This window comes from Rhamphochromis sp. 'chilingali' (assembly GCF_963969265.1).
Source record: "Rhamphochromis sp. 'chilingali' genome assembly, chromosome: 16".
NCBI lineage: Eukaryota > Metazoa > Chordata > Actinopteri > Cichliformes > Cichlidae > Rhamphochromis > Rhamphochromis sp. 'chilingali'.
In genome coordinates, this window is record NC_137943.1 from 3464373 (window position 1) to 3477331 (window position 12959).

General features: G+C 40.5%; 1 protein-coding gene across 1 annotated transcript in view; it reads left to right on the forward strand.

Annotated features, from left to right (window-relative positions):
- The window catches only part of pappa2 (pappalysin 2), a 99818-nt gene that overhangs the window by 41029 nt on the left and 45830 nt on the right, over positions 1-12959 (forward strand). Inside the window, exons 11-14 of the mRNA XM_080906587.1 lie at positions 1125-1425; positions 7782-7910; positions 7990-8075; positions 12677-12873. Coding sequence (XP_080762713.1) covers positions 1125-1425; positions 7782-7910; positions 7990-8075; positions 12677-12873 — 713 coding nt within the window. The remainder of the gene's footprint in view (positions 1-1124; positions 1426-7781; positions 7911-7989; positions 8076-12676; positions 12874-12959) is intronic.

The window sequence follows — 12959 nt, forward strand, 5'->3', positions numbered from 1 at the left end:
CTCTGTCCTTTGCAGAAAAGCAATGCCAAAGCATATTTGCACCTCCATGCTTGACTCTGGAGATGGTTTTCTTTGGGTCACATTCAGCATTTCCCTTCCTTCAAACACATTTGGTCAAATTGATGCCAACGTGCTTGATTTTGGTTTCCTCTGACCACAGCACTCTCTCCCAAGTGAAAATCATGAAGATGCAAAAATTAGGCTCGCATGTACACGTGCCTTCTCGAGCTGGGGAATCATTGTGGTGTTCTTGGTGACTGTGGTCCCAACTGCATTCAGATAATTAACAAGCTCTTCCACCACTTTTCTCATGGTCATCCTAACCCCAGGTTCTTATATAGCACTTTTCTACGGTCATTGAGCACTTTATACAACTCATCCATTCAGCCCAATCGTATGATTGTTTTTAGTGCTTCTATCTAACATTGACTCGCATTCACACTCCGATGGATGCATCGGAGGGCAACATGGGGTTAATATCTTGCCCAAGGATATTTGGCATGTAGACTGGAGGAGCCTGGGATCAAACCACCAACCTTCAGGTCTCCTTGAGTAGGTGACCCGCTCTACCACCTGAGCTACAGCCACCCTGCCAATAGGCAAGATCTTCCATGGACTTCCAGACTCAGCGTGGTTGATGACTGTCACTTTTGCACTGAGCTTCTTGCTGATGGTCTTGTAGTCCAGTCCAGTCTTGTCCAGATCTACAATCTTGTCCCTGATGTCCTTTGAAAGCTTTTGGTCTTACCCAGGTACTCTTCCAATGAAGAGGTTGGAAGGGAAGAAATTGACTCTGTGCATGTTACTAATTGAGATCTGATTGATTGTAATCTGTAATATTTTTGGTTGATGTACCATATCTCTTCATTAAAATGAGTGACTGTTCATTTCTTTGTTAGTGAGCTAACGTAGCCAGGGATCAGGTGCAAGTTAATCACAACAGGTGGGGCGCAGTCTTCCTTTTCTGGATGGTGGCAGACAAATACATTTACTCGAGAAAATACTGAAAGAACTCCATTAAAGAAACCTCCTTCCATGCAGCCATACATTATGTATACCTAAATGGGAAAATGTCTTTGTTGGAGATGTGCTGCATAACTCACCAACATTTTACCCTGTTGCAGACAGCCCAGCAATAGCCAACATCGAGCTGATCTCAGACACAGGGAAAAGTATTAACCTGGGACCACAGCATGTGTTCTGTGACTTACCCCTCACCATGCGCCTCGACACCCACAACGTTGCCATTGCTGCCATAAAATTCTGCACCTTGGAGATTATGGAGATTGACGCAGCCATGCTGTCTTCAGGCCCTGGCAGCCCTCTGTGCTCCAGCTGCCAGCCTCTACTCTACCACATTCGCCGTCAGCCACCTTTCGCCAGTAAAGCCCCCTTACCACAGACCCAGCAGACATTTACGGACAGGTAAAGGCTGCCTGACCCATCTGATTTACATGCAGATAAGCTCACGACAGAATTTTACTATGTTTCGCTCACAGGTAACAAGATGGCTTTCTGTTTTTTTCTCAGACCACAGAAAACTCCTTTGACATTCTTGGTTCTCTGAATATCTATTCTATCTATATCTATACTTCTGTTACATTATGGATGAAGTAGCGACAGCTAATGCTGTACAGCTCTGAGGTGAAGGTTATTTAAGGCCGGCATTGACTGCAGATTGTACAGCACAGCATGTGTGTGTCCTCAGATCCACTAATCCACAGATATCTGTCTCTTTAAAGTGTTTGGGCTTTGTTTTGTTTGAAAAACTTCGAACACAAACGTTTCCAACATGGGGATGCCGAGTGTGGATACTGATCCAAATCTCTTTCAACAACCATATACTTAATCAAAAGCTTGCTGAAGTTTCAGGGTTAAGATGAATCAGTTTGTATCCTGTCTCGTAGTGCAGGGTGTCCAAATGATTACTGGAATCCAAATGTAAATCCACAAGCCAGTTTTTCTTTTCTTTTTTAAGTCTTAGCAAATAACAGCCCTCAGTATAAAAATACCCCGTCTCTAATGCTTTTCTTATACACACAAAAAGCTGATAAGTACCTGCCAGGACATGACAGCAGTGTCGCATGATTGGAGATCATTTGGGAATGATTTCAAATGCAGTGGCACTTTGATTTTCTGGGAAGCTGTTGTTGTTTTACAAAGCAAGGGGGTATGGGGATGTTAGGTGGACACAGCTTCAAAAACAGTTTATTTTTCATGGAACACATCTCCTATGTTACACAAGCTGTGTCTAAGTGCAAAAAGATGTAAGAACCACGGGGAATTGAGTTATGTGGGACTGAGGAGGGCAAAGAGGGGTTGATGTGAGGAGACGGGAGAGTTTAAGAGCAATGAGTTTGGAAAGGAGGGGAGAGCGAGGAAGGGCGGGTGGGATAATGGAGAGTAGGGGAGATGAAAAAGAGGCGAGGGGAGGAGGGACAGCGGCAATTGAAAAAGATATACAGGCATACAGAGAGACACAAATGAGAGGTGTGGACAGAGTAGAGGTTTGAGGCAAAGAAAGGAAACTTGAAGTGAAGCACATTGTTGGTGAGGGAAGGAGAAGGGAGAGTGAACTGTGGTAACAGGGGGCTGATGGAGGCAAAAGCACACCAGAGGTGAAGCAAAGTAAGCAGATTAAGATCTCTTTCTTTTTTGGAATATGAACCAAATGTGAGCCAGAGAGGCCATAAACACCAGTGACTGCTTGGATCAGATCCTTGGCCATTTCCTGCATCTGAACTTGCAGTATATGCTGAAAGGATGAGTGCGTAGGACTATATGACTGGTTAATTAATCAAAAAACCCACAATGTTAATATCCAATGTGATTTTTTTTTAAATCAGTGGATGAAAAAAAGCAGAAGCTGCAGAAATAGTTGATGCTTTAAGCTGTCGTACATGCAGCTCATTGTCTGGCAACCCTGGACTACACTGGAAACTAAAAGTGTTCCAGAAAGCCTGTTTCAAAGGCTATGTTGCCCCACTGATGTGTTTCCCTTTGCTCTAAGCTGAACCCAACCTCACCACTAACCCCAATCAGTTATCTGTTGTGTATAACCATAGCCCATCCTAAAACAATAAAAAAAAGAGAGTGAGCGAGAGAAAGTTAAAACTCTGGCTTCTTTTCACCTCGACACAGCTGGACAAATTAAAGTGGGTGTGAATAACAGAGGACTTCTTCAGATATCCAACAATTCTTTTGTGAAATGGACAAACAGGAATTTCCCTGCCTGTACCTTTGCAACGTTGGAATAGATGGCATGTGTCTGACTGTTCCAGCACTTTCAGAAAGTGACAATCAGTCATGTCCTTTTCCTGCGTTCACCAAGTTTATACAAAAGTGCAAGTCTGATGATTTGAACTTCTTGTTCCACGTCTTTTTTTTATTATTCATACAAAATTCTTTTTATTTTAATTCGTCTATGAATGTGAGTTTTCCCATTTCCCAGATTAATGCTTACCCCTATTTTATAAGACCATACTTTTACAAACTTTTTATATAAGCAGTTGTAGAATGTAGATCTAAGAGAAATCGCCATGGCAACTACATATGTTCATTTCATTCATTTCATTTATTTGTTCATTTTCAGGCACAACAAATACCTATATTGAACATAAAATGCACAAAACAAAAAACAAAAATTGCCTGAAAAAGGAGTGGGACGAAGAAAACTTATTAAATCCCACCCCTATACTCACTCATCAACAAAAAAAAACAAACTTCCCGCAGCTACGCCCATCATTGCATACAGACCCATCAACAGCCCCGGGCACATACAAGCATCTAAACGGCAGCTCGCAAACAACAATTAGAGCCTTCATAACTGAATACAGAATATATAAATTATAAATTGCATTACCACAGGTAACAGGCAGTAATAACTACAAGTAACAAACACACATACATATACATACATATATATCTACACACACATGTACATATATGTACATACATACTCACACTTTTTTTTTTTATTTTTTTTTTTTGGAATCCATACCAGCAATGGTAAGAGGACAGACATTACAGAGCACACTAAAACCCATCATTGAGTATACTGTGACCAGACCAACTGTTTGTAGAGAAATTTAAATCTATGAATATTTTTGCATTGTTTCAATTGTAAACTCAGACTGTTCCAGATTTTCACACCACATACAGACACACAAAAGCCTTTACGGGTTGTTCGAGTTCTGGGTAATTTGAATTCTCCAAAGCCTCTCACATTATAAACCTTTTCTCGAATTTCAAATCTAGTTTGTAAATTTGCCGGTAAAAGTTTAGTAAAAGCTTTATACAAAATTATGGATGTATTGTAATTAACCAGATCCTGGAATTTAAGTAACTTTGCCTGAAGAAAGAATTTGTGAGTATGATCTAGATAACCAGCCTTGTGAATAATACGCAGTGCTCGTTTCTGTACTGTGACTAATGGATTAGTTGTATTTTTATATGTATTTCCCCACACTTCCACACAATATGTAAGATATGGAAGAACCAGGGTACAGTACAGAGTACGAAGTGCATCTTTATCAAGGAATTGTTTCACTTTGTTCAAAACTGCGAGGCTTCTAGAAATTTTGGTTTTTATGTGTCTGACGTGGGGTTTCCATGAAATTTTGTTATCAATTACAACTCCCAAAAATTTGTTTTCACTCACATTATCAATTGGTACACCTTCAATGATAATTGGTAATTCTACATTATATTTTAAATTACCAAAAAACATTGCTTTAGTTTTATTTATATTTAATGATAATTTATTTATGTCCATCCATTTTTTTATTAATTTTAGCTCCCTGTTTACGGTCATTACAAGATCAGTATAATCATCGCTACTGAAAAATATGTTGGTGTCATCTGCGAACAGTATGAGTTTAAGTACTTGAGAAACATCAAAAATATCATTTATGTATACAATGAAAAGTTTTGGTCCCAACACTGACCCTTGGGGAACACCACATGTAATACCAAGTTTCTCTGAATGGTAATGCCCTATGCTAACATATTGTTCCCGACCCGTTAGGTAACTTTTTAACCAGTTACCAGCTTTCCCTCGAATACCATATCTTTCCAATTTATCCAATAATATTGAGTGATTGATTGTGTCGAAGGCCTTTTTGAGATCAACAAAAATACCAACTGCATATTTATTTTTATCCAGTGTATCAGTAATTTCTTCTACTGCCTCAATTATCGCCATTGAAGTGGTTCTTTGCGTTCTGAAACCATACTGACCAACATTTATTATTTGATGTTTTTCAAGGAATTTTTCTAATCTTGAATTAAAAAGTTTTTCTAGAATTTTTGAGAATTGAGGCAGTAGAGAAATAGGCCTATAATTGGTAAAACTGTGTTTGTCATTACTTTTATATAGTGGTATTACTTTCGCAATTTTCATTTTTTTTGGAAAACAACCGGACTGAAATGATAAATTACAGATATATGTTAAGGGACTAGCAATATTCAGAATAACCTGTTTAACTACAGACTTATGTTGAGTTCATTCTGAAAAATGGTTTATGATGAATGAATTTTTACTTGTTTACTAGAGAGAACACTGATTATCTTATCACCCTGGCACCTGTTAGTTTGTAGGATATATCAGGGAGCAAGTGAACATTATGTCCTTAACTTTGATGTATTAAAAGCAGGAAAATGTGCAAGTGTGAGAATTTGAGCGAGTTTGACAAGGACCAATTTGTGATGGCTAGATGACTGAGTCTCCAAAGCTCCTGTAAATGGTAAATGGACTTTGGAGTACTCAAAGCGCTTAATACAACATGCCACATTCACCCATTCACACCCATTCACACAAACACTTCTAAGCTTAAGTGCTTACTATCTGACATTCACACGCAATCATACTCCAATGGATGCATCAGAGAGCAACTTAGGGTTAGTATCTTGCCCAAGGATATTTGACATGTAGACTAGGGAGAGCCAGGGATCGAACCACCAACCTTCCAATCAGTAGCTGCAGTCTGTAGTGATCAGTATCCATCAAAAGTGGTTCAGGAAAAAAAACAGCGGGGAATCAGCCACAGGGTCAAGGATCACTGATGCACTTGGGGGGTGAAGGCTGATCCGATCCAACGGACAAACTACCGAAGCTCAAAATGCCGAAAAATTGCTCATTCTGATAGAAAGATGTCAGAATACACAGTGCATCGCAGTTTATTGTGTATGTCGTTACCTGCAGACCTGTCATGGTGCCCATGCTGACCAATACAACCAGAACAATGGGGCCCGTGAGCATCAGAACTAGACCACAAAGCAATTGAAAAAGGTGGCCTGGTCTGATGATTATGTCCTTTTTCACATCATGTGGCTAGCCGACTGTGGCGGGGCGTGGCCTGCGGTGCCGTGCAGAGGAGGCGGACGCACCTGCACGGCATCCGCAATCACGCCCCGCCGAATTAAAACTGTAAACATACACGGCAGACCCAGTGGCATTTTGATACTTTTTATTAATGCTTTGACGGTTGCTGTCAACAATAGTCACAGAGCTGCAGCTCTCCCGCTGCCCGCTCAACATTATCACAACAACCCCAACCACAGGACCCAGTACAATATTTAATTCGGCGGGGCGTGATTGCGGATGCCGTGCAGGTGCGTCCACCTCCTCTGCACGGCACCACAGGCCCCGCCACGCCACGCCACGCCACGCCACACAGACTTAATGTCTATTGTAGTAGGGCAAGAAGGCAAACTGGAGGAAGCAGTGCAATGCACACTGGCACAAAGAAAAATGGTTCAGAAATGGATCGAGGAGTACGATAACGAGTCTGAAGTGTTGTCATGGTCTTCGTTCAAGAATCTGTGGGACATGCTGGACAAACAAGTCCAATCCATGAAGGCCCCACCTTGCAATGACTTAAAGGATCTGTTGGGAACATCTTGGTGCAGATACCACAGCACACATTTAGGGGTCTAGAGGACTCCATGCCTCGGTGGGACAGGACTGTTTTGACAGAAAAAGGTGGGACCAACACATTATTGGGCAGATGGTCATGATGTTATGCCCGATTGATGTAATGTCAGGCCTCTAAGAACAAAGAAGAGAGAGGAGTTGTGGCAGAAGATATAGCAGACTATAGATACAGTTTAGATCAACAGGAAATGAGGACGTTTTTCACAACCTTCATTTCCTTCACTTATACATAATTAATAAAGGAAATTTCTAGAGTCTGGTGAAATTGGACACACCTTAGATAATGCAGTTGTGTGATACTCCTGGTCTACCCCAGGTGGATGCAGGGGCAGTTTATTTGTGCTAAGAAAATAGGGAGGACGGTCTTTTTATAGCCTCAGCACACCAAAACAGATCAATAGTCCAGACACATTAGCCGTGGTACTGTTACACATACTTCCTGCTATGAGGCTTTAAGGTCACTGGATAATACAAGGTTACAGGGAGAGCAAATTCCACTTTTTTGGCGATTGCTTACAGAATCCAACAGGATTAAAGCATAATGAATCTGTTTGGAAACATAATAAATACAATGCTTCCTTCCTACGTAGCACAACAGTATTTCTTTTTTAAAAAGTACAGCAAACTGGCACCATTATGCACAAAATTCTTATTTTATTAAGTATCGACTGACTCAAAGCCATTTATAATCAAGCCTATAAACATTATATGATCAGTTCATAACACAATGCAGTAAAAATGTGGGTAAATGCTCCTTTGAAGACTGGAACAATCTTCTGTTATAAGTTTATAATGCCAAAGGAAACATTACACAACAGTTTCTTGTCTCTGTTCTTGTTCTTCCCAGGTCTGTTACACAGGGAGTTAAGTACAAGTACACAGTCCAGGTGGAAGCTGATGGTCAGCTCAGTGACGCTTCGCCACCGCTTCTCTACACACATGGACAGCCTTACTGTGGAGATGGCCTCATACAGGGGTATGTTGCACATTAACATGCTGATAACATTGGTGACTAATTACACAGGGCATTGATAATGATGGTCCTCTCTCTGTAGGACAGAAGAATGTGATGACAGTAATCTGTTGGATGGCGATGGCTGCTCTAAGAGATGCGGCAAGGAGATGGGCTTTAAATGCAATGGTGAGTGCCATTCACTGTCTCTGCTGCTTCGAGTTTACACACAGTTTAAAATTGGAAGCCTGTCAAACTGTTTGAGGTTTTTTTTTAATTACCAGACATAACACGAACCGACTCTGTCTTACATGCAAAACACGAATACTATGTGAACTTTTAGTGTGAAGGAGTGGTCACTAAGTGGCCAGAAATCTCACATTTGTGCATGCAGCAGCATTAAGAGACAGAAAAATTCAACCCAATCAAATTTAATTTACAAGACATAAAAGCTTCTGGCTTGAATGAATTCCACAAACCATTAATGTAACATCACAGCAACATAAGCGAAAACAGATGAGCTGAGGGGTGATAAGTGGTCACAAGTCTTTTGCAGAAAAGTATTTTGACATGAGGCTGGCAAAGAAGCATCCGGAAAACACTTTTCAGCAGTAAAGTACACGGTGTAGTCTGAAAACATGTGTCAGGCATGTTTCTCTGGTGATTTAGTGTTGACCTTGGAATATTGATAAATGAAGTTTATTGATTTTTATCAGAGATCATGCTTTGGTTTTGAATTGCAAAAATCAGCTTACAATAACACTTGCGTTTTGGACATAGTGTCCATTTTTCATTTTGTTTGATATCCTTCAGCTAAAATAAGTCATACATTTTTTTGTTATCAAGTCACATCTGCAGCAGTGAGCCAGCTCCCTTCAGTCAGGGATCATAAACACAGTCAAAGGCTTTATTCTGCTAGTTTTTGTACAGTGACCCCACAGTTAGGTGATTGAAGGGCCACCTTGTAGCTCTGACTGCCCGAAGCGAATCAAGTGCAAGCAAGAGGGGTGATGAGGTTCATTATTTCTAGTTTTTATACCCAATAAGACGGCTCGAATTAGGTAAGAGCTGCTGTGGTTATGCTTTTTGGGGGGAGGGGTTGAGCTTTGGTGAGATTTATACAAGAACAATTTGTTCCTGTAATATATACAATAAACAATTGAAGATTTGCAGTAAGATGAGAAACCTTAACAAAAAGTCGTTTGTGGCTCAGTGGCTTGTGCAGTTGCCATAAAGCAGCTTTGTCCAAGATTTAGTCACAGACAAAAAAGATTCACCTGTTAATCCTCACTTTGAAAATGTGGCCTTGGTGTTCTGGTAAATGTCCTTTAAATACTCTGATCTGTTTCCAAGTGAACAACAATGAAACTGACTAGTTTCCTTTCTTACAAGCAGTCTTCCTCAGTGTAGGACTGACAGGCCGACTATGTTTCTATGACTAAAACCTTTTTTTTAGGATTATAGAGCAGTAGTGCTGATCCAAAAGCGATCGTTTGCACCAAAGTTTTCACAAACACCGTGATTTTTATATCAATCTGGCACCTAGTTTATAAAATAGGCCTAATCCAATTTTAGTCCATGTCTGGGAATTTAGTTCATTCATCAATAACAATAGACCAGGTGGTTAAAAAACAGTAAAAAGTACCAAAATCATAGTAAAGCTAAACAAAGAAGCCGCAGAGAGCGCCCCCATCATTTGCAATTCCGCTGCAAGACAACAATACTCTGTGTCTGCACCTCACCCAATCTGAAGCATGCAGACAGGCCACAAAACAACACAACATGGAAGGGGTTTTACCCAAAACACTCCATTGTAAGCACAGAGTTGAGAACCGTGCCTCTGTCATTGTGTGTTTTTCTCCTTTGAAGTTAAGTAAACACGTTCATAAAGTGCAACATGGAAGAGCTGAGCCAATCAGAGGGCACGAAGAAGGTGAACGCCATGCACGATTTCATTATGTCACGTCACAGGCTTGTCAACAAGTCGCTGCTTCTCATATAGACTGGCTGGATGAGAGCACGCAGTACTGTCATTAATAAATGAATCAGCTGCACTGCTGTGGTATGCGGTGTTCCTCCGCAGCCTCAGAGTTCTTGCTCTGTGTAACTGACTGTTTGCTTGACACTCCTCAGCCGATAAAAGAAATATTCCATATGAAGGTGTGATAAGCTGAGATGAGACAGTGTGACCACTGCTTTCATTTCTTCTGGCAGCTGGATGGTAGTTATTCAAGTTTTTAAGCTTGTTACAGGGCTAGAATTTCCGTCATCCAGTCAATTTATTTGTCAAGGGGAAACGGCCCCCCCCACCAGGGCTTGCTATGCCGTGACTGAAGTTATTACATCCCTTGTTTTACAATAAAAGACATCATGACTAGGAAGGAAAACCATTTGGCAAAAACAGGTTTTTACAAATTGCAACACTTAAAACCAATTATTCAGTTGTACGTCTTAGTCATAGACAGAATATTTGTTTGGGTTTTCTTGCCACATTTGCTTGACCCAGTTAACTCCCACTATGCCGCATCTGTGTCTCTGTTCTGTTTGCACCAACTACTTCTAAGTCCATCCTGTCACAGATTGGTTGTGGACAAGCTGGATTTTTTTAATGGCTTTAAAAAGGACTGCTTTCATTTTCCTTTTTTTAAATTGAGGTTACAGATTTTTAATTGTTTCTTTTAAATGCCTGATTAAATAAAGGTTGCACAGTATGGTTGCAGCATGCAGACCTGAATGAAAAACAGATGGCCTTAATAGTGACATCAAAGGTTGTCAATCAGTTCCTTTTTTGTCAAGCCTGATAAATACAACATTTGGAATTAAAATGACTTAATCATTTTCCACAGGTGTAGCCGCAACAGGGGTGGGGTGAGTGTTGAGTTCATGTAGTCTAATATTGCCAAAGAGGACAATATGGCTCTGAATGTTTTTCTGTCTGTGTGACCTCTGCAGCTGTTCGCATGTTCATGAGGCCAAACGTCTGAAGTGTGTAACGTCTGCCGCCCTTTTTATGAATACCTGCTGCATTATATGCTTTCACTTTTTCTGTGAGACACTGCTGTAGCTTGTTATATTCACTTCTCCACTTGTGGTCTGTTATACTGCAAGACAAATCATTTACACGTAGTTAGAATAAAACTATGTGTTAACATTTTTAACACATATCGCTGTTGTTGCCTTGTAAGACTTTACTTCTGTTTCTTATTTGGCAATGCCCTGTTGTGCCCACAGCATCCATGAACCGTCCTTGTGGTTTTCCTCTTTTCTTCTATGAACAGTTAGTTCCATTAGTATCCTTTACCCAGTGTAACTACTATACCTCCTCTGTACTTGTCTAAACCGTCTAAACCATCTTAGCTTCGCCTCTTTCTCTTTGTCTCCAAATCACTCGACCTGAGCTGTCCTTCTAGTATACTAGTTTCTTATCCTCGTGGTCACTCCAAAAAACATATAAAAGTATCTTCAACTCCACTTTGAAATCGTACATTACAGAACGTCTCACTACCAGCTTGTAAATCTTCCCTTTTAATCTTCTTCTGTCACAGATCACTCACCTTGCCTTCACTCTCTTTTTCACTTTTCTTATCCGTTTCTCTGAATCGTTGACCCTGGGTATTTAAACTCATCCACCTTCACTACCTCTTCTCCTTGCAGCTTCAGTGTCACACCAGTCTCCCTCTCGTTTACACCAATCTATTCTGTCTCTACTACTAATTTTCATTCTTTTCTCTCTAGAGCATACCACTTCTCCAGGCTCGCTCCCTACTAAAACTACAGATCACAATGTCGTCTGCATCATCTGTTAATCTGTCCGTCACGATTTTAAAGGCCTTTACTCTACTTTGTGTCATTGAAATCCTTAAGCAGCAATAAAAGTCAAGTTAAGGACATGGAACTTGATGACCTTTGCTATATGGAAAAGAAATAGGCCACACATGACACAATGTGGAACTTTCAGTCTCACTTCTCATTTTGTTGAAATGATTTAATTGATAAAGACCAGCATTAAAGGAAGTTTACATTAAACTACATATAATCAATGACTAATGCTTTGGATCTGATGGAACATCTTTCTGCAGGCCTGAAATGTTGCTCGAAAGTTTCTTTTTATACCCTTTATATTTTCCCATGCACATCTCAATGAGCGCATATTTGTCCATCAAGAGTGTCAGAATCCGTGGGTCAGCCCTAGTTCACAGAAATTCTGCCATAAAAGCGCTGCTGCTGCTTTAATTCATGGTGGAAAGTTTTATTTCCCTTATCTTCCCTTACCACTGATTAATTTTTAGAGTTATTAAAAGTTCAGTTCATGTGGAAAAAAATCTAAATATAGCAAGAGAGACAATAAAATAGAAAAAGGCATATTTTTGTCTGTGTTTTTGTCTTGTCTGACACTGCTTTGACAGTTTTTTGTAATTCATGCTGTTACACTGCTGCTGCTGCGACTTGCTTATCCGCAGATACCAAGTCACATATTAGGTTTCTCCTCGTTAATATCACCAAATTACTTTAATCTTTAATAATTAATTGAAGTCAGAGTTCATTTCTCAGTGTAATTTACAGTCTGTTGACAGTGCAGAGAGTCAGATATGCTTCAGCTGACGTGGCTATCATTAACAGTGGCCAACGAAAATAGAATAGAATAGATTTGCTCAGATTTGGTTCACTGACAAATAGATTTGGATGACAGTCTAACAGTGGGGGATGATTGGATACCCTGCCAGATTAAGAAACCAGGCTTTATATTCTTTCATAAATCCTCCTTTCTCATTCTTTCCCTGTCTCCCAAGGTGAACCCAGTCAGTGTTATGTTTTTGACGGTGACGGTGTGTGTGAGGAATTTGAGAGGAGTTCCAGTGTTCAGGACTGTGGTTACTTTACACCTTTGGGGTACATTGACCAGTGGGCGAGCACTTCCACAGCTTCTCACCAGGACCGGACCCGTTGCCCGGCCCATGCTGCCACTGGGGAACCATCGCTTACAAAGGTATGAAATACCAACCACAGAGCACGTAAAAGACTTCCAGATGACAATAAAGTCAGCATGGAGCCCACTTTGAAAGTCCTCACCGC